Source organism: Vicia villosa, linkage group LG1, assembly GCF_029867415.1.
Source record: "Vicia villosa cultivar HV-30 ecotype Madison, WI linkage group LG1, Vvil1.0, whole genome shotgun sequence".
NCBI classification, from domain to species: domain Eukaryota; kingdom Viridiplantae; phylum Streptophyta; class Magnoliopsida; order Fabales; family Fabaceae; genus Vicia; species Vicia villosa.
The window spans coordinates 239,046,553-239,069,192 of record NC_081180.1 but is presented as its reverse complement, the minus strand read 5'-3'; the positions used below and the strand labels follow the sequence as shown (position 1 = coordinate 239,069,192).

Below are 22,640 nucleotides of genomic sequence, written 5' to 3'. Positions count from 1 at the left end.
TATTTAAAATTCAGCTATTAAATTATATGTAGATTAATGTCTAAATTTTGTAAAATCATGTATACATGAATGAACATCGAGATACTACAACATGCCTATGTGGTTAGATTTAGTAAATTCACGTTCTACAAAATTGATGGAAGAGGTAAAGTAATAGTATGCCAATTTACACACACAACGACAAAAAAATCCAAATAAGAAAATTATCAATTTAGAAGAGCATGTACCTATTTCAATAAAGCAACAAATGACTGGTCATAAACAGAATTTTCAAAGATAAAAACAGAATTTTCACAGCAACAAACATATCGATTCGGCAGCATAACGACATAGTAATCTCTCAAGCTGAATGGGTACACAAGCTGAACTATACAGTTATGTTACATTGTCCCTGAATACAATATATATTCATTGGTCTATTCCATCCCCAGCATCACTCAGAGAACACAAAAATGCATTATTTCTGAAGAAACATACACTGTCTTTTTTGAAAGGTCTGAATAAAATACCTATAAACACTAATCTTTCAAATGTCAAAAACAGGACTATAAATCGTGTACCTTCGTCTTCTCTTCGTATTCGTTTTCTGGGCAGGGTTTCTTCTTCGTCTAGCTTCGTATTCTGGGCAGCAATGGAGTTTTTATGGAGATTAAGTGTTGCGATTTTGAGGATGAGATACGGTTTTGAGGAGTTTTTATGGAGTTCTTCGTTCTGGGCAGCGATGGTTCTTCGTTTCTTCGTTCTGGGTAGCGATGGCAGTGAAAGAAGAATTAGGGATTATGAAACAGCTATTATTTTGATTTTAAAAATTTTAATTAACGAAACAGCTATGAAAGCGCTTTTAAAAAGCGCTCTGGTAGCCCTGCCTTTACCAGCGCTTTTTAGGGTAAAAGCGCTTTCGTACCCCCCCCCTTTAAGAGCGCTTCTGAAAGCGCTTTCATAAGCCCCCTATAAGAGCGCTTTTTGAAAGCGCTTTCGTACCCCCCCTATAAGAGCGCTTTTTGAAAGCGCTTTCGTACCCCCCTATAAGAGTGCTTTTTGAAAGCGCTTTCGTAACCCCCCTTTAAAAGCGCTTTTTTTGCGTGTTTTTTTATTTTGTTTTTAGCGAAACCTATACCAGCGCTTTCTCCTAAAAGCGCTTTAGTAGGGGTGCTGCTAAAAGACAAATTTGACATAGTGATATAGTGAATAAAGTTCACAACTGAATTCTGTTATTGTTGTTACAATGCTTAAAATTTGCTTACAACAATCATGTCCACATATATACAAACTATACAACAACGTGGATAAAGACCACATATATACAAACTATACAACAACGTGGATAAAGAGTAAACTAAAGCTAGAGATAAAAGCCTAATAACAAATGTGGGCCGGTCCAAGTTAAGAGAAATATGTCGGCAACTATCTCTCTCACTGTATCAACAAGTTAAGTGCATGTGAATGAATAGGAAAAGAGAACCATAAAGGATTTGAGAGATCCCATCACTCTAATCCAAATAGTACCAACTACTTGCCAAAGTAAATACACTCTCACCAACCACATACTCCTTAAATAGTGTGAGTGAGTGACAGAAGAAAACACACTACTCACGATATATATTCATTATCATTACCTTTCATCTCATGCAATTTCACTTCTTCACAATCTCATATCTGATCTCTCTCCCTATTGCTTTTCTATAATCACTTTATACTTGATAATACTGTAAGTAGTATGGTGCATTTTTTCCCTCAACTTTATCAATTTTCTGGCTTTTGAACTGGAGTCCAAGTTTCTTTATGTGAAGTTAAAATTTATTTTTATTTAATATTGACCCATTTACTAACTGCGTGTAATTATTTTGCCATTTTCAGTGCAAGTGTTCTAAATTTTGGGGGTTTAGAAACTATTAAGTGGATGACAAGTGATTATTTTGACCAATGGCTCTCATTTGCTAATATATCAACTATGATTTCCTTGATTAAACATGATAAGCGTCAAGGTATTCTACCAAATTTCTTTATCATTTTCTAGCATTTCCAAAGATTTATACTTAAAAAAATTGCAGCTTATGACAAATTATAAACTCTCTTTCTATCAGTAAAAAAAACTATTTATATCAAGCGAGTTTGGGTTTTACTAAAAATATTTTAGATTTTTATTACAATAGTGACTTACCATAATTTATTTTTAAAAATCTTGATTTCGTCACTTTAATGGTCAGTAAAGTATTAATTTTTGAAATAAACTCTATTTGTGACGACGTTAGTAATAATTAGTTAAGTTGTTATACTCGTCTTAAGTTTCGAGGACGAAACTTCTTTTAGGAGGATAGAACGTAAAACTTGTAATTTTATAAATAAATTTTTTTACCGTAAATGTAAATTAAAGACAATAATTGACTTTATAATCATATATTATTTTGAGATATACTGTAATAGTTTTGCCTTTATAATTTATGTAAAGTTAACTTATATTAATTTTTTTTATTTAAAGGAGTATAATTTTATTGCATGTAATTATGTTTCGTATTAAGATTTAATATATTTATAGACTGCCTTCTAAACAACAATAATTATAAAATGTCCTACCAATACCATAACTAGACTATTTTGCTCAATACCAATAGATGATTTAAACTCAAATAAATTTTATCATATAGAATGTATTATTTGTATATTTAATATTTTATTAATATCAAAAGAAGATTATGGACAGTGTAGATTTTACATATACATCTAATTAATTCATATAGAAGTGTTTTTATAATTGTTCTGGGAAGAATCACCTTATAAATAGTCATATATAGGCTAGTTTTAAACGCATATGAAAAATAACATACTGTCTGATTATGACTATGTTTTAGCTCTATAAAAAGGTTTAACTCAATCTAAGACACTGTAGATTTTATTTATTTATAAACTTCGAATTTTTAACGAATAATTATTAATTTTGTCTTAGAGAAGAATAATAGACAAAATTAAATTGATGGACATTTAGGAGTTTTTTTTAAAATAAATAAATAAAAACTATAACTTAAGTTTTTTAATAATAAAATGAAAAATTGTCGAAGTTTACAACATACAAGTTCATTCTACATTAGTTGTTCTAATTTTTTGTTTTGGATAAAGGTGCACGATCATCCAACCAACTTCGACAAAACATCAATTTTTACGACGGTCGTAACCGTAAGGGCATCTCTGTATTTTTATATACTTTTCTAAAAAATAAAAATATATTTTGTATATATACTTGCTCTGTATCTTCTTACGTGTTTACTTTGAAGGTGGCTAATTGTGAAGGTGAGTAAATGCTATATAAATATGTTTTGTGCAAAATTTTGATGCATGAAATAAGTGATTACTTATGGTGATGTACCCATATGTTAAAATGGAGAATTGTATGCTCATACATTTCATGGTTATGTGGCTACCGGAGATGAGTTACGAAGTGCACACCGGAGAGGTGGCACGGGGTGCATGTCCAAGAGGGAACCACCTTATCCCGTAGTGGATCATTGAGTCTAATTGATGGATAAATACCTATAATCTTAGTTGCGCTAAATCCTGAAGCGATACCACGACCCTTTGCAGAGGGATTGGCATTCCGGAATCATATGCATTAATATATAGACATTGTATTAGGAATGAGTCTTAAGTATGCTATATGTATTATTGTTGTAAATGTTTATATACATGTGTTAGAATGAGATCTCTAGCCACGTATAATGTATCCTCTGTTTATGCTTGTTGTTTCGCTATTGTATATTTGTTAATTTTGGATTGATGACCCTTTTAGTGGATTGTGTGGGCTATACGCCAATAGATTATGACGACTCCAAGACACTGGGGGATGACTTCGTCGAAGACGATGGAATTCAGCTTTTCTGATACATGGATTGATGTGTCCTGGGGGTTTAACCTGGCCCTAGGACAACTTTCATATACCGCGAGCGTAATGGAGACCACGACTATTGTGAGACAGGATCCGGAGACTACTTATTCTCGCCGAACTCTGACCTTTTCGATCCCACCCTTGTTGATAATCTCCAGCTTCCTCTTAAGGGAGATTGATCATTTGGGATTGTTGACCTACCCTCCAGGCCCCACCTGGACCCTCATACGCCCCAGTTGGGGAAGGGTGGCCGTCTTTTTATGATATACTCATGCCCTCCCCAAACTTAGATATCTCGCTAGGACCACCATCGACTTTCACTCGCGATGTTTTTCCCGTGGGTGAGCTCCCCCATATTGATCCAGCACAAGTGCCGTCACTTGAGTTAGTCGTTGGCGAGACAGATGATAACGACACTAAGGATGACCCATTATAGCATGATTATGAGATTGGATACGATGAGGATGGATCCGATCACACTTTATCGAGCGCTTATAGTGGGTTATGTGGAGCCGGGGCAAGAGAGTATTTTGGGTGTAGATAGGTTTCGGTCATCCTAGGTAGAGCGCAACATATATAGATGGTAGGATTGCCTTTGTTCTAGATAGCAGGTTTCTAGTACTTACTACATGGTCCAAACTTTTCTCCTTGGGGCAGCTCTCCTGCGTGAGTGTCTGCCGAGGGCTTTTATTTCGTCGTTTATTTTGGATTGTATCATAACCACTATCTTCACTTTATATCGTATGACGCGTTGTCGTCTATATGCACTATATCTTTTATGTTCTAAAAATTTGGTTCATCTAAGTTCTTTTATATAACATAGTTTGAGTTCTTAAAATATTTTTAAATACAAAATTCGCCGTAGTGCTTTTTTTTAAAAAAAAAATTGTTATTTTGTATAAGGAAAACTATTAATTGATATATTTATAGAAATAGTCCCTTTTAAAAATACACTATCGCTGTTAAAAATCAGGGTGTTACGTATAAAATTTTAAAACAGCTGTTTGTAACAAAATTTTAACGGTAGAATCACAAAATTATTTTTGATAGAGTAATGAAAAAAAAATAGTTAATTTTATTTTTCTAAGTCGATATATTTTATAATGTAGTATAGAATAATCAATTTTTTGTAACGACAAAAATTGTTTCAAATATTTTTAATCAATATCACGTAACACCGAAAACTCCACTAATGCAATAAAAAATATTACCCGAAAAAAGATATGGACTGAGTGAAAAAATATTCATGATAAGAGATTTATGTGAGAAATAACTTGAAATACATAGTTAGCAAGTAGTTGAATATAGAAACTAATGAGAAGGCTAGTAACTAAAATCATGTAAATTACTTACGGAAGTCCTTTGACTATAAATAACATACTCTCTTCATTTTCTTTCCACCATCTCTCACTATCATTGTTTTTTCACTCTCTAAAAGAAATCACTTCTTTCTCTTATTAACTAAGATAAATCTTTGGACTCTTAAAATTGTGCATTAATTTTTACTTCTCATTTTTTAATGTAAAGGATAATATAAATCCACTTTGTGATTTTTGTGGTTCATGAGAAATACTATATTTCATGATCCTTCTTGCCACCACTTTGATCAAATATTGTTAGTATTTGTTCATAAACAATATGAACATTTTATTCTCAAAGTATAGATAAATAAATCATTCCTTAAAGTTACTCCCTTTAAACTTTAAATTAATTTAGTAGGTTTATTTGTTGTTGTTATGAAATTGTTAAAGAACAACTCATTTTTGTGGTGTGAAAAATATGTATTACAAATTATTATATTTTTACTTTTTTTGATCAATTTTAAGGAAATAAAAATTATACTTTTGTTATTATTTTTGGTTAAAAATCAGTTATTTAAACTATCTACTCACTTTGAAAACCACTTCCATCTTGTAGAAATTTTATTTACGTCATGTGAAAGTGAAAGTTTTTGAGAAACTTGACTGAATTTAAAAAAAAACAAAGTAATTATAAATAAAACTCTGTTGAATTTTAGAAAAATTTAGTAAATGTAATTTAAAGATTTTGTGGTTATAGAGTTGGTTTCACTAAATTAAAAATAAGTTTAAAATAATTTCATTAAATTTATCGTCTTTAAATTTAGAGTTATTATAAATTGTTGATTTGTTTTTATAAGATTATTAACTTTGAGTTAAAGAAGAAAAATACACAAAATAAAATTGATAGATATTTAAGGGTGTATTTTTGAAATAAAAAACAAAACTATATCTTAAGTTTACAGAATCAACAGATCACAAGGTTTACCGCATATAACTTCATTCTAATTTCTGTCAAAAAAAAATTCTAATTTAGTTCATTTTTGAATGAAGGTGCACAATCGATTGATAGTATAATTCTATCATTTTTGTAAGATCCGTAATTTTAAAATAAATAAATATTTTAAGATTATAGTATAATTGCACATTTATAGTTGATTATGATCATATATAAATTAAATAGTATTTATATCAATGAGTTCGAGTTATGCTCAAAATATTTTTATGATGTTTTATTCATTAGTAGTTCACGATAAAAAAAATTCTTTAACTCTTGATTTCGGTCTTTTTAGCGTTTCGAAAATTAGTCGTCTTAACTTTTGAAAACAATCCATTTTTATAACAAAATTATTCATGATAGAATTATAAAATAAATAAAAAATTCTCCGTCTGAACCAATTTCTAGACCCCCAAATAAACGATAGTTTTACTAGCTTAAAATTTGAAAACAATCTTTGTTCATAAAGAAATTTTATAGACGAAATCACAAAATTATTTTCGATAAATTAATAAAAAGATGATAATAATAATAAACTTTATTTTCTTGATCGATTTTTTTATATTATAGTATATAATAACCGGAAAAAAAGTTTTATTATCAGCAAAAATTATTTCGAGCATTTCTACCAGTGTCACATAACACCGGAAACTACACTAATGTTGAGAGAAAATAAAGCCATCATTTAGAAGAATATATGAGAGATATTTTGCAGATTAAGAAGTGATTGGTAATTATGATATGATGTCGGCAAGAATTATTTTATAGTAACTCATGAATATCTACCATATAAGAAAAGTTAAGTATCTAGAAAAGATTCTGATACCCCTTTGGCATGATGTTCCACGTTATAACATTTTGGAAAAGGTTGGTCTTTCCATACCACAATCGTAACAATTGGAAAAAATACTTCACATCTTACTCTCTCCTTCTCACACACCCCCCTAATGTTTCCCTATATTCCCAACTTTGCTGACCATCACCTTCCTAACTAGCTTCTGTTTGTGATTGAATTCGTACCATTCTTTCTGCTTTTTGCACATTTTACGATGTGTCTAATCAAACTAACGAGGTTGCTTCTACAATCCAAGCCTTTTTCACACATACTTTTCATTTCAACCAAAACTTCTTTCTAGGCTAGGTCATTGTTTCCCTTTCTCATAACCTGGTTTTCAAAAGCAACGATTTTGTTCAGTCGCGACCTCTGAGATGGCAAGACCTTTTGAGATGATAAGCGACATCAATAACCGCATGGAGTTGTGGAAGGTTGCTTATCGGTCACCAATTTTACTTATACTCTACCAATTATACGGTAAAAATCGGTCATTTCGATAACACTGTGGATTGTTTGTTCTTTGTTTTGAGTTAGTTCTTTCATGTTTTTCAATTATAAGTTATTGGTAATTTTCAATAGAATAGTTGCTTTTGATCACTTGTTTTGGTAGTTATTGGTGATTTCAGGTGCTAGGAAGGATCGCTGAGGAAATGGCACTGGAACAGTAGAAAACGAAGCTGTAAACACAAAGAAAGAGGCTGACACGGGCGCCAATATCGTGGGACACGGCCGTGTCAGCAGCAGCATGGAAAACAAGCGTTTTTGAGAGAAGGCAGAAGCTGACACGGGCGCCAGTGTCGTGGGACACGGCCGTGTCAGCTGGTGCGGCCAGGATTTGCTGATTTTCTTTATTTCATCATTCTAAGTCTCATTAAGGGCGTTCTGGACTTTTCACATGAAAGGAATGTAACCTAACACTACTTAGACCTAGATTGAAAGAGTTTAGAGTATCTTGGATCATTGGGAAGAAAAAAATTACAGAGAAGAGAGAGCTAGCAAGGGTTTGGAAGAGGATCTTCAAGAGCAAGCACAATTTGAGATCATCTCAACCGATAATTTCTTGTAATGTCTCCATTGAATCTTGTGATTTTCTTTAACATTATGAGTAGCTAAACATAATTATGCTAGGTTGATGTCCCTAAATTGTTTCCATGTAATGAATTGTTAAGACCGTTGTTTTACGAATTTGATGTTTTTATGAATTAAGTTTATGATTCAAAGTGTTTCATGCTTCATTATATTGGAAAATATTTTGTCGATCTACGATTAGGGCTAGGTATGATAAACCTTCTTAATGCTTTTTGAACTATAACACTACCGATAAACCGCTTAAAAATAAGGATTTTACGGTAGTGATCATCTATTCTAGGTTGCATAAATTGATCTTGATACAAAAATTTGATTGTCAAGGAATTAAAATCAAATTTTAGTACCAAGAAGTTTTTCACTAAGGAATTAGGGAAAACCAATACCAAGAATTGATCCTTAATCATATGAACATCTTTTCGGTAAAACGGTATTTTCATTAGTTGCAAAACGATTCATACATCCACCTTAGTATATTTTCTCATATTTGCATCAAGTCAACATTTACTTATTGCTCTTTACTTCCACATTGTCATTTTACATTAATCAAACAAATTAAAACCGCCCGATGATCTTTTGTTCAATTGAATTTTAGTTCCTGCTTATATTGTCTCAGCAGTCCTCGAGATCGATACTTGGATAAACTCAACTTTAATAACTACATCGGTAAAAAGTAGTAAACTTTCTATTTTTCTGATCAGTTTCTGTCAAAATACATCACAAATGGAAGGTAATGACGACTACAAATGATCATTTTGAGATGTTTGTGGTCGGAAAAAATGTAAGTTACACCTCTCCGCAGGTTTAGTTTGTATACACTGGAGTTTATTTGTTTATATCCACTGATGAACAATTGTTCACACGATTAGTTTGTTTAATGTTGTTATTTTGTGTTTTGATTTTGACAACACTTTTAGGTGAAGACCTCGGTTCGTTAGTATTTTTTTAAAACTCTTTAAGGTTCTCATTGTTTTGGTTTGTTTTCTGATCAACATTATGCTTTGTGATATGTGACCAGTAAATGCAATTGTATCTGTTTAATTTAATGCTATGGGTTGTTTTTGAAATAAGCGTTATTAAAATCATGTTTACATTTCAAGGCCATGACATTCATGTTGTTGTTTCAACTATCTTCAAGCAAACATTTGACTTGGTTTTTTGTCAATTAATGTGACATGTACGATGTCAAACTTTCAAGTTCAACCTAATGATTTGATGTTCAATTCAACAAACCTCGAGTTTTTCCTAAAATTCACTGGTGGTACAACCATAGGAGATATCGGCAAGCACAAAATTCCTGATAAGCTGAACAACGTAACCCCTTTTGCTGATATAATCTCAGGGAAATGGCAAAAGAATCTTCTTTGTGGTATTGTGATTCATCTCATCTCAACTTGTGTTTCTTTTTTGTTATGAATATTTCTTTAGATACCCCTAATAATATTCTTTTTTATAGATGTTATTGGTGTCGTTGACGAGGTAGGATAAAGTCAATCGCACGCGAGAGGGAAAAAACCCCAGGTCAACTTGGTAATGTGAGATTTGGGGTATGTCTTTTATCAACCTGCATTGTTTAATGTTCGTTTTTTTCAGGTTCTTGTTTGTTATGATCACTAACTATCTCCATTTCTCTGCTTAGAAATAACACATTGAATTGTACACTATGGGAAGGCTACACAATGGACTTCTTTGACTACAAAAAAAAACTGCTTGATTCTACTAAATCAACTGTAATTTTCCTCAAATATGCTAAAGTGAAGGAACAAGGTTGTCACCAACATCACATTTATAGTTTCTACTATTATTTACTCTACTTTATCTCATTAGTTTTTATGCTTCTTTTAATTAATATATGCTTCCTTGACTTTATATATGCCTATTTGTAGGCAAATTTCCCCTTGCTATTACAAACACCTACAATGTCACAAAAATGCATATCAATGAAGATATGCCCGACATCACTGATTTTTTAAAACTGTACACACCCACCTATATGACTTCTAATTTTATTGTTGTCTTTTTTTGTATTGTCTTATCTATTGTGTTGAATTTTTTAAATACTTTACTTCTACAACTTGCCTAAGGAATCTAACTTTGAAAAATCATTAAGCACTACTAGCACCCACACCCGTGGGTGGTCACAACAGTCTTCCAGCTCACAAATGTTTCCCACTAAATTATTTTTGGATAAATATATTCATATTTGACTTGATGAAATCATCCTATTAGGCAAGGTTTATAACATTGTTTTTTTTAACAAACCCTTCATTTCACAGTTGGTTTCAGAGCATTATCTAATATGTGCTTTATCTGCAGCCCACTTTCTGCGTAACTGTTGCAACCACTGACAAAACTTATTGCATCAGAAAATGGTTGGTGCTACAGGGCATGCCACCAGTGTCCTTAAGCTGCTAAGGGTGACAAAGCTCCTTTTTTTCTACAAGGATGGACACCGTACTAAAGCTGAGATTTGGAGGTTTGTGTTTCACTATATGGTTTTCAATTTATTTTGATGTTCCTTTGAATTTATGAGTTTCGTTTTTCTAGAGGCATTATATGTATAAGATAGTGATTGAAGTTGTTCATGAAGGAAACACTGTGAAATTAGTGTTCTGGGATCACGAAGCGGCTGAGCTGTTGGAAGCTTCTGCTGCACAACTTCGTGCAACCATGATTTAGGTTTCTATGTCCAGCTTTATCGGTGACTTTGTAATGTATGTTTACATATGATTAACTCCTATTGATTTTATTTTTCTACCTTAATACCATTTCCATTGTAGGCTGGAATCACTGGCCCGCTTGAGTTTCCTCTTGCATTGGATGCAATGTTGGGCAAAAAATTGACATTCAAAGTTAAGCGCCAACCGAGATGGAAAATTTATTTGGAGGGGACTTTAGACAGATATTGTCGGTAATACCCAGGGGTAGTCGTTCTGACATTGTGCATGCCACCATAAACGCTTCCTACATATGGAATTCGGTATAGGTGTTGACATTAGCCAAGAATATGTGTCTGACTAGCGGTCCAACTGAACAAGAGCGGACATAAATAGTTGCACCTTCGATTGACTGCTGAAAATTGGTGAAGGAAGAATTGGAGAACCAAATAATAGGACTGCTGAAATAGATGCTGATTACGTTATTTGAAGATCCCATTGTTTCCATTGTGACGAGTACGTATCCAAATTTTCTAGCTAACTATCGTGACTACAACTATCTTAAAATTAGGGCTATCTTGGCATCAACCATTGAAATGATTGACAAAATAAATGACCATGTTTTAGCCATGTTGCCATGTATTAATACTTCCCAACAACAATTAATCAAGCTTTCAAGCAATTTTTTAAATTAATGTCTCCCATTGTTTGGCTTAGGTGAGTTGAGGGATTATTTTAGTTGTAACTCTGTTGATCAATCAGAGATACATGACAGGGAAATGCTTGATGTCCTCAGTCCAAAGTTTCTAAGCTCTTTAAAAACTCCTGATTTGCCTAACCATCATATCAAGCTTAAGATCAGGACACCCATTATGTTAATTAGGAACATCAATTAGTCGGAAGGTTTGTGTAATGGTACACGGCTAATTATGACTAAGATGGCTACACACGTACTTGAAGCCCATATTATGGGCGGAAAAAAACATGGCAACGTCATCTATATTCTCAGGATGAATATGTCCCCTTCTCAATCACCCTGACCTTTCAAGCTAAGCCAGAGACAGTTTTCAATCAATGTCTCCTACACGATGACGATTAACACATAACAAGGTCAGTCCTTAAATTAGGTGGGGATTCACATTCCTCGGGACATTTTACTCATGGATAAATATATGTCACATTTTCAAGAGTTACCAGCAAGAAGGGAATTAAAATTGAAAATTTCTTTACCCACCTCCCTATGGGGGTCACCCCAGCGAAAACCCCACTTTACCCCTGCTTCGGAAGTGCATTTCCGAAAAAATCCCAAAAATTGGGATTTTGATTAATTCGGAGATGCATCTCCGAAAAAACAAAAAAAATCTAAAAATCCCAAAAATTAATTTTAGGATATTAATTAATTCATATATCATAAATTTGATATAATTTATGAGTAATGAATAATAATTATATATTTTGATATAATTTATGAGTTATGAATAATAATTATTATATATTTCTATTCTGATTCATATTTTAAAATTTAAAATAATTTTAATTAAAAAAACTAAAATAATTTCACTTACAAAATGAGTTATAATTTTTTATTTATATATTTATAATAATTATTATGTATTTACAAAAAAAATTAAAAAAATGAGGGTTTTAATTTATATATTTATATAATAATTATAATAATTATTATATATTTAAAAAAATTATTATATATTTATATATATATATAATAATTATTATATATTAATTATAAATATATTTATATATTTATATAATAATTATAAAAATTAAAAAATGAGTGTTTTAATTTATAATAATTATTATATATTTATATATTTATATTAATTATTATATATTTATATATTATATATTTATATATTTCACTTACAAAATTAATAATTATTATTATATATTTATATATTTCTATTCTGATTCATAATTAAAAATGATTTATAATTTTTTATTTAATTTAAATAAATTAAAAAAAGATTTTGTCTTAATTTTATTTAATGAATAAATTTTATATTTAATTCTATATAATTCAAAATTTACTTATGGAATTAAAATGTTTTTGATTTATATAAGTTAGTAAAATAATTTTTAACTTTAAAATTGTTTAGGAAATTTTGATTCACCTTGATTTTATTGATTCACCTTCATTTTATTGATTCACCTTGATTTTATACCTATTAATTGTATTGATTCACCTTGATTTTAATTTTTTAATAATTTTTGAATTCTTTCGGAAGTGTATATCCGAAACATTCCAAAACCAATTTGGTCTTGGAATATTTCGGATATGCATCTTCGAAGACACCCCTCTCCCAAAAAAAAGTGTTTTCGGAAATGCATCTCCGAAAACCCAAAAAAGGGGTGTTTTCGGAAATGCATCTCCGAAAACACATTTTTTTCGTGTTTTCGGAAGTGCATTTCCGAAATAAGACAAATTTTGAAGAAAAAAAAAACGTTTCGAAAATATATTTCCGAAGTGAGGGTATTTTGGGTTTTTCACCAGAGGTGACCAAGAAGATTAAGATGTGTGGAAAGAAATTTCCTTAAAATTTTGGTACATGATAAAAACAACAATGCCAAAACTACTACGACGAACATGGTACAAGGAGGTTTTCAACAACGTTGGAACCATCCCTTGATTGTTCCATGTTTCTTTTAAATTGTATACATGGGTTGGATGCATGCTTTTAGCTGTTGAATATTTTAGACTTATTATGCCATTGGCTGGGTATTTTTGACTTACTGTGCGATAGAATTGGTTGGATATTTGTTGCTGTTGAAATATTTTCCATGCAGTGAGAACATAGCGTACTTGCTGTCCCATGGAAACATGTCTTGCTATTTTAATGTTGTAATGAAAGTCATCATGTATCCTTAAATGTAATATCTAATACATTTGGTATAAATACCCTTAGTATGCATTTATAACGTCACTTATATATAGCATGATATAGTTGTTGACATCACTACAATGGGATAACACTTTGTTTATTAGAAAATTACAATGCAAGTAAACTACAACACTTTAACATTGCAAATATGACTTACGGAAAATTTATCTTATAGACGCGACATGTTTTGTTCGCAGCAGTTACATCCAATCTGAATCTAATTCTGTCTATGGCTTTGAAATTATTTGACTCGCAAAACACATCCCATTCATAACCTATTTTTATCCGGTGTGAATCGTCAATTTTCAATTTGGAAGGATAATTTTGCAATTGAAAAAATATAGGCATAATTAGTCCCTCAGTCTTATAAGATAATTTTGAGTTACGAAACAGTCCCACAATTAAAAAAAGTAACATTAAAGTCCGTTAGTATTTGTCCCGTTAACAAATTAGATCCCATTCTGTGAGTCCAGGTTTACACCGTCTGTTATTGCCACAGTGGCATGCCACCTGTTTCCATGAGTCAGCACACGATATATCTTTATTATATCTAGGGTTTTCTTTGATCAAATATATGTATTTCTTCTTAGAGCTCAATCTTCTTCTCCTTTCTGTATTCATCTTCTTCTTTCAACTTCTTCTTGTTTCATACTTGTTTCTAATGTCAATGTCAAGTTGTGATTCTAATACAACGTCCGTCATTCGCAGAAACAAGAGGAAGGAATGTTTTTGCCAAGATGAATATGTTCTGCGTACTGTGGGCGATATGAACAGTGTGAATTTTGGGAAAAAGTTTTGGGGGTGCCGAAATTTCCGAAACCATGTGAATAAGGGCTGTAATTTCTTCAAATGGTTCGAGGACGACATTATTGATGAAAGGGATTTGAAGATCCAGAGGCAAAAGAAGAAAATTCAGAAATTGAAGAAAGAGATCAACAACACTAGGGGATGGTTGAAAGTGGCTATAATTCTTGGAATAATGAGCTTAATGTGTAATGTTATTTTTGTAACAATTTTCTTATAGATTGGTTAGTGTACGAGCCTAATGTGTATTGTTGTTTTGGGGTTAGGTTTTCTTTTAGGTTGGTAACTTGTATGAGCTTAATGTGTAATGTTTTGGTGTTGTGAGAAATATTGCAATGAATTGGTTTGGTATCAGTTTTCAACAGACACAATGTATCAGTTTTCAACAGACACAATGTATCAGTTTCAGTTTTATGTGTAATGTTTATGTGTTATGTGTTGTATCAGTTTTATGTGTTATGAATTGTTTTATGACATCTATAAATAGAGAATATTGTTTATAGTTGTATCAACTTTATGTTTTAGAAAATATTGTGTTATGACATCTATAACTTTATGTGTTATGAGTTGTATCAGTTTTATGTATATATAGATTTCCTACAATTAAAATACCAACATATATATGTGAAGAATGTCTAAAATTTTAGCAAGATAGGAGCAGTTTTATTCAACCCAGAGTTGACGGTTATCCTTTATCCTTTACCCATTCAACCCAGAGTTGACGGTTATCTTTTATTCAACCCAGAGTTGATCTCTTTCCCACTCAACCCAGGGTTGACGGTTATCTTTTATTCAACCCAGAGTTGATCTCTTTCCCACTCAACCCAGGGTTGACGGTTATCTTTTATTCAACCCAGAGTTGATCTCTCTCCCACTCAACCCAGAGTTGACGGTTATGTCTTATTGATTTCTTTTTCCCACTCAACCCAGAGTTGACGGCCATCTTTTGTTCAATCTAGAATTGATTTCTCCTTTTTCCCACTCAACCCAGAGTTGACGGTTGTCTTTTGTTCAATCCAGAATTGATTCTTTTTTCCTCAACCCAGAGTTGATGGTTACTTTTTATTCAATCCAGAATTGATTAGTTCTTTTTTCCCGCTCAACCCAGAGTTGACGGTTGTCTTTTGTTCAATCCAGAATTGATTCTTTTTTCCTCAACCCAGAGTTGATGGTTACTTTTTATTCAATCCAGAATTGATTAGTTCTTTTTTTCCACTCAACCCAGAGTTGACGGTTGTCCTTTGTTCAATCCAGAATTGATTATCATTTCCAATCAACCCAGAGTTGACGGTTATCTTCTTTCTTTCCCACTCAACCCAGAGTTGACGGTTATCCTTTGTTCAATCCAGAATTGATTAATTCTTTTTCCCACTCAACCCAGAGTTGACGGCTATCATTTACCTTTTTCCTCTCAACCCAGAGTTGACGGTTACCTTCTTCTCCCATTCAACCCAGAGTTGACGGTTATCTTTTATTCGACCCAGAGTTGATTCTTCTCCTTTCCCATTCAACCCAGAGTTGACGGCCACCTTTTATCCTTCCCACTCAACCCAGAGTTGACGTTTATTCTTTTTTAACCCATAGTCATTATCCAATTACTTTCTCTCAACCCAGAGTTGATCTTCTTTCTTTCTTTCTCAACCCCGAGTTGACTTTCCTTTATTCTTCGACCCAAAGTTAACCCACTTTTCTCCTTCAACCCAGGGTTGAGTTCTATTTCATTTCTAACCCGAAGTTAATTTGTTCAATCCAGAGTTAATACATTTTTCCTCAGTGGAGTTGGCATCGCTTTTTCCCCAGTGGACTCTTCTTCTCATCAGGCAAATTTTTCAGGTTCCATTGATATTTAATCTTCTTCTACCTTGAATGATCGAAAGGCTAGCGCCAATCTCACCTTCAGGTTTAAGATGATTAAATAGGGGCAGCTGTTGCACCCCAAAATTTGCCCGTCTGATTTTATTTCTAATTGGCTTAAGATGCACATTTCATTTGCATGTATCCATTAGGTCATTAACATATCATGCATCATTTAATCAATAAACTTAGCATAAGATCAAGGGTCTTGGAAATTAAGGATTTCTACTTCACTCAAGCGCGGTTCATTTGGTTCTTCTTTGAATATGGAACTATGGGATTAAGGCTCGGATCCATGGGTATTGTAGACTTCTATTATATTTCAAGGAGCTTGGGTTATGGTTTCACCTTATTTATAATCAACAAAAGTATAACATGTCGGGTTATTGGTCCACAATTTATATATGTCTTAGACTTTGTGAGAGTTGGAGTTTTACTTGGTATTTTATGAATCCTAGCAAGATTGGAAGCATTTGGCCTAGACTTTTGAGCAAGCCTATATTATATTTTGGGGTTATCTCGTCATACATTCAAGGTTACGAGAATTGATGAAGCCAGAAAATTCAAAAAGACAATGGAAAGTCATCATCCGAATTCAAATCAAGCATCAATGCTATATCATTTCATCATCATTTGCAAGAAAATAAGAAATTCAAATTTTATTTATTTGAAAATATTACAAAGCCATCACCATTGCATAAGTACAAAACATCATGAAATCCACATAAATATATCATGACCCAAAATTTCTAAATCTATTCCTTTCAAGTGCTCAGGCCTGTTTCTCCAATCTCCAACTTCATAACCACGCCTTCATCAGCCTTCAAGCATTGTCACACAAATGTATATTCGCTCCATGTCCACGCCTGCACGACAAAACCGAAACTGCAGCCCCACAAAGTTCAATTTTTCAACCTAAACTCTCATCCTGTATCAATAAACCAACCTGCAAGATCAAACCATATCAGTACCATAAAAAAATACCAATTCAAATCTACTACAACCTGCCAACAAAACTGCAACAACAGCATCAATATTTAAATGTCCAAACATTCAAGCAAATCTGCATATAGAACAGACGCAAATTCTCAACCAAAACACATCCATATTAGTTCATCATTCAAACATACAAGAGCAAAGAATAATACATTTTCCAGCCCTGCATCCACACAACTTAACCAACATTCATCAAACCCTTTTAAGCTAATTAACTTTTTCTAAACTATATTCACCCTAGTATTTCAGTTACAAAACTCTAACAACCATAACTACCTCCTAACCGATTTCTAACTACCAAATAACAACCTATAACTAACCTTCAGAAACAGTTACAAAATTCTAACCAACTGCTAACAGATAACTGAATCCAAACAGAAAAATCAGAGAGTGAACTAACCTCCACCTCCTATAAATCAGAACCTGGACTCTCTCTGCAAGGTCTCCACCATTTTTCCACTTTCACTCTCGATCTTTTCTCATCTCAGCCACTCTTCATAGACTCTCCATGATTCTCTTCACTTCTTAACCTCATCTTCATTTTTCTCCACAAATCTGCAACTTCATCCACCTCCATAATCTTCAAGTTTCAATCATCACCTTCAACCTCCATTGATAACCTGCAGAAGCATCATAATCAGCAAAACAGAAAATCATCAGCTTCCATCAACTTCGATACAATCATCGTCACTCTTCAACAACGAGAATCAGAGAAACAAATCGCAACCGAAAGCCATTACCGATTCTTCATCCTTCTCCAATCAACAACCTCCAACGTTCATCCTCTTCTACAAACCGGACCTGCGAAGAATTATCACCAACAGAAATCAAGAAGGAGAAGAAAAGGTGTGAATCAGATAGGGGAAATAAAAGATTGACGCTAACTCTTACCTCAATTTCCTGTCGCCGGCATCTTCGAATCTGCCATAATCACGATCTCCATCTGAGGTTCAATGAGGTTCATCGTCCATTAATCATCTCCACCGCACCTTCCTCACTGCAGATAACAACAACATCATCATCATCGCGAACGGACGGGAGACGAAGGAGAAGAGAGGTCAATCGGTGTTCGCGAGTTATTTTCGATCGGAGAAGGAAGGGTATTACCGGCCGCCGCGCGCATTCGCGAGAAGGAGAAACTGAAGCGAAGAGGACTTCACCGGAGTAGCTTTCCGCCGCCGCTGCGTTTGAGTGAGAGAAGGAAGAAGAGAAGATATGTTGAGAAGCTGATCCGTCACAGGTAATTGAACCCTAATTTCCTTTCTTCCATTTTCTTTTTCATATTTGTTTTATTTAATTAATTAAATTTTGTTAATTAATAAAAAATCAGATAATAAAATCTACATGTGAAAAGTCTGCTGAATAAGCCTTGGGCCTTCACCGAAATTGCTAGCACCTTCCCCTTGCGTAACCGACTCCCGTACCTTATCTCTGGTCGCAAGACCTTCTCTTATCCTTATTCTAGGTTTTCTGATATTCCTTTCCCTTTGGGATAAATATATTGGTGGCGACTCTGTTCTTATTTCGCGAGCGTGCGACAGACATCTATAACTTTATGTGTTATGAGTTGTATCAGTTTTATGTATATATAGATTTCCTACAATTAAAATACCAACATATATATGTGAAGAATGTCTAAAATTTTAGCAAGATAGGAGCAGTTTTAATAAATCTGTATGAAGCAAGGTCAAATGCATAATTGGTATCAATTTTCAACAGAATTGTGCAAAAGAAAGTTACATTGAAGGTGGCATTTATAAGCCATAGTCATTGTACACAAAAGGTGGCATTTATAAGCCATAGTCATTGTACACAAAATGTGCCATTTACAAGCCATAGCCATAGTACACAAAAGGTGGCATTATAAGCCAGTGTCAACACAACACAGAAAAAGATAGTTAAAACCTAGTACACAAAAGAGACATTAATTCACAGCACAAAAGTGACAGTTAAAACTTAGGACTGACTTGCAACTTGCTTTTTGGGACCCTTTTGAAGTCCCTTTTTCTTTTTGGGTGGTTGTTGAGATGAGCTTGTAGTTGGTGTAGCAGAAGAAACAGTTGTTGTTGGTGCAGCAGAAGAAACATTTGTTGTTGGTTGTTGGCTTGATGGAGCAGTGGTCTCAGTTTGTTGGCTTGATGGAACAGTAGTCACAGTTGGTGGCAACTTGCAAGTGGCCTTGTTGTGGCCATCCTTATTGCACCTACTACACTTGATACCAAACTTTGCCCTTTTAAGTTGTGTTGCACTTCTTACTTGTTCCCCAGCCTCTTTGTTCCTTTTCTTTTTGGGTCTACCGGGTTATCTTTTTATAGGAGGTGGTTGTAGGTCAACAGCATCTGTCTTGGTCCAAAGAGTAGCTCCATTGGCCGGATATATCACAGGAGTATAGCATGCTTCATAGCACTCCTTTTTGTAATAATCAGGAACAAAATCATCTACTTCTAATCGTTGATCCTTCAAACATGCATATGCATGACAGCATGGTAGCCCAGTCAGCATCCATATTCTACATGAACATTCATCCTTTTCCTGTTAGACTCCCATCTCATCATCAGATACACCCTAATCTCTTCAAGCATAGTCATAATGGGCTTGGCTCTTGCAGTTACAAAGACAGAGTTAAATGCTTCAGACATATTATTCACCAAAGTGTCACATTTTGGACCACTTTTAAACATTGATTTACTCCAAAACATAGGTGGGATCTTCCAAATGTGATTAAAGGCATCTGGATTCTCATCTTTAATCTGTCTCATAATTTTCTCCCAAGCATTTGGATGACTTGCATAAGCAGCCTTCCACATCAACTCCTTTAATTTGACACCAGGAAACTTCTTCTTGAAATTTCTATATAAGTGCCTACTCAACCAGATATATTAGTACACAACCAGAATAAGATACACAAGCAGAATAAGATACACAACCAGAATATATCACTACACAACCAGAATAAGATACACAATCAGAATATATAGGTGCCTACTCAACCAAATATATTAGTACACAATCAGAATAACTACACAATCAGAATATATAGGTGCCTACTCAACCAAATATATTAGTACACAATCAAAATAAATACACAATCAGAATAAATGTTTACCTAACACAAATATGTTTATCAACTAGCCTGAATAAATACACAATCAGAATAAATACACAATCAGAATAAATACACAAATATGTTTACCTAACATAACCATAATAAATACACAATCAAATATGTTTACCTAACACAAAACCTTTGATCAACTCCTTGTAGCAACTCTTCAAGTGCAGGTAACAAACCCTGTATCAAACTCATATAGGTTAGAGCATGTAACAAACTCAATATCAGAATAAATGTATTAGTACTAACCTTCTGTTGATCACTTATAAATGTGTATGTCTTGCATATTCTGACACCTCCCAAATCAGTTGTTAATAATTCCAGAAACCAGTTCCAAGATTCTTTGGTTTCTACCTCAACTACAGCATATGCTATGGGCAGCATTTGATCATAAGGATCCCTCCCAATTGCTTCATGGATTTGTCCCCCATAGTAGCCTTTCAAAAAACATCCATCCAAACCTATAATAGGTCTACACTTGAAGAAACTGTCCTTGCAAGCTTTGAAGCAGATATAGATCCTTTGGAAGTGTGGATTCAAAGGCCTATCAAGATTCTTAGTATTGTCCTCTCCACCTTGACTTGGTTGACAAGGTTGACTACTAATAACCACAATTGAACTAGGGTTGGACCTTAAAAGCTCATGTCCATAATCATGGATTCTTGTATATTGATCCCTAAAAGAACCATCTACAATGTCAACTGCAATTGACTTAGCTCTGTATGCAAGTGTCTTATTGATCCCTACATTCCACTTTTGTTTTGTTTTCTCCATGATATCCCTTATGGTTTCAAGTCAGGATTCTCTCTCACAGTGCTGGTAATTTTTTTACCCAACCATTTGGAATTCAAAAACCTAACCTTATAGTCTCTGCTACATGTGTGATTGTCAACAATCTTTCTCAGCTGCCATGTCTTTTTGTCTGCTAACCTTGCACAATATGACTCCCATGGACATCCTTGCTTACATATGACTCTCATTCTCTTCCTATCATTTTTCTTAAATTGGAGATTTCTACCTGAGTGTATGGCATAAGTTCTAATTCCTTCTTTAAAGTCTTCACTAGAAGCAAAATAAGTCTCTAATTCCCATTTGTAATCATCCATTTTTTTGGGAAGTTTGAAAGTTGGAAAATCATCTCTTATAACCTCATCATCTTCACTATCATAGTCAAGTGGTAACTCATCAGTATCATACTCCTCAGAATCACTCAAACCTCTAAAGTTCTGTTTATTAACCTCAGTTTCACAATCATCATCAAATAAACCATTACCTTGAACTTCCTCTTCCACCACCTTTTGTTTTCTTGGTCTTCCAACCTTGGGTTTCTTGGCACCTTTGCCCTTCTCCTCAGATTCCTTGTTACTATTTAGTCCTTCTGTATCATTGTGGTTACCAACTAGTCCCTCAGCTATTTGGTCAAATTCAACAGCCTTAGTGGTCCCATCTAAAGTGATATCCACTATAGCATCAACAGACACAATGTTCCCCTCAAAGTTAACATTCTCATTTGAGTTCCCAGTGGTCCCATCCTTATTAAATTCCCCAAAAGGATCTTCTTGGTTTGCTGATTCTTCTACACCAGTGGGCCCTCCTTCATCAACATTGTCACCTAGATTATTCAAGTCTTCAATGGTCCCCAACTCATCAAAGGTTCCTACTATAGCAGCATTATTCAATTCATCCACATCCTCATTAATTAGTTCAGCTTCTGCTTCAACTGGATGCATGACATATAGATGCACATTCCCATTAATCAATGCAATAACTTTCATTCTAGTTGTTCCTGTGTCGTCTTTCAACATCACTAACTCATTATCATCCATTGCATCGTAATACCACAAACTATCTACTTTTGGGTACCCTAGTTCTTTTATACCATCCATAACCTCGAAATAACTCCAATAATCCGGGTCAACCCCCCAAATCTCCTCTAACCCATCATAACCTAACCTATTAAACTCAGTAAACACACCCCCATGATGTACAACACACTCAAACCGATCACTCATGACCTAATCACAACGAATACGGAATACGTGAGACTACGGAGAAGACAACAAGCTAATAACGACAACTATGAAAACGAAATGCAGAGGGATATCCACGTACCTTAGCCTGCAAATGAGTTACTGGAAACAATCTTCGTCTTCAGCCTGAGGGTTTCTTTGCATCTGCTAGGGTTTCTGAGACAAACTATGGAAATGAGGAGAATGACAAAATGACG

At 33.7% G+C, this 22,640-nt stretch overlaps 2 protein-coding genes across 2 annotated transcripts in view; one reads left to right on the top strand and one right to left on the bottom strand.

The window, feature by feature from the left end:
* Positions 1 to 631: 631 nt before the first annotated feature.
* LOC131597267 (uncharacterized) lies at positions 632 to 4,639 on the top strand. The gene is made up of 5 exons (XM_058869975.1): positions 632 to 746; positions 1,576 to 1,708; positions 1,858 to 1,985; positions 3,115 to 3,171; positions 3,270 to 4,639. The coding sequence occupies exons 1-5, from the start codon at positions 632 to 634 to the stop codon at positions 3,275 to 3,277; spliced, it is 441 nt and encodes a 146-aa protein (XP_058725958.1). The 3' UTR covers positions 3,278 to 4,639.
* A 12,355-nt stretch (positions 4,640 to 16,994) lies between these two features.
* The window catches only part of LOC131645010 (uncharacterized), a 29,405-nt gene continuing 23,759 nt past the window's right edge, over positions 16,995 to 22,640 (bottom strand). Inside the window, exons 6-12 of the mRNA XM_058915672.1 lie at positions 22,526 to 22,599; positions 20,663 to 22,428; positions 20,535 to 20,593; positions 18,193 to 20,163; positions 18,042 to 18,102; positions 17,702 to 17,921; positions 16,995 to 17,251 (exon numbers count right to left, since the gene is read on the bottom strand). Coding sequence (XP_058771655.1) covers positions 21,196 to 22,425 — 1,230 coding nt within the window. The 5' untranslated portion in view covers positions 22,426 to 22,428; positions 22,526 to 22,599 and the 3' untranslated portion in view covers positions 16,995 to 17,251; positions 17,702 to 17,921; positions 18,042 to 18,102; ... (1 more) ...; positions 20,535 to 20,593; positions 20,663 to 21,195. The remainder of the gene's footprint in view (positions 17,252 to 17,701; positions 17,922 to 18,041; positions 18,103 to 18,192; positions 20,164 to 20,534; positions 20,594 to 20,662; positions 22,429 to 22,525; positions 22,600 to 22,640) is intronic.

Coding starts and splice junctions, on each gene's coding strand:
- LOC131597267 (XM_058869975.1), top strand. CDS start 632: ATGGAGTTTTTATGGAGATTAAGTGTTGCGATTTTGAGGATGAGATAC. Junction 1,709..1,857: donor ACTTTATACTTGATAATACT/GTAAGTAGTATG, acceptor TGCCATTTTCAG/TGCAAGTGTTCTAAATTTTG. Junction 1,986..3,114: donor TAAACATGATAAGCGTCAAG/GTATTCTACCAA, acceptor TTTTGGATAAAG/GTGCACGATCATCCAACCAA.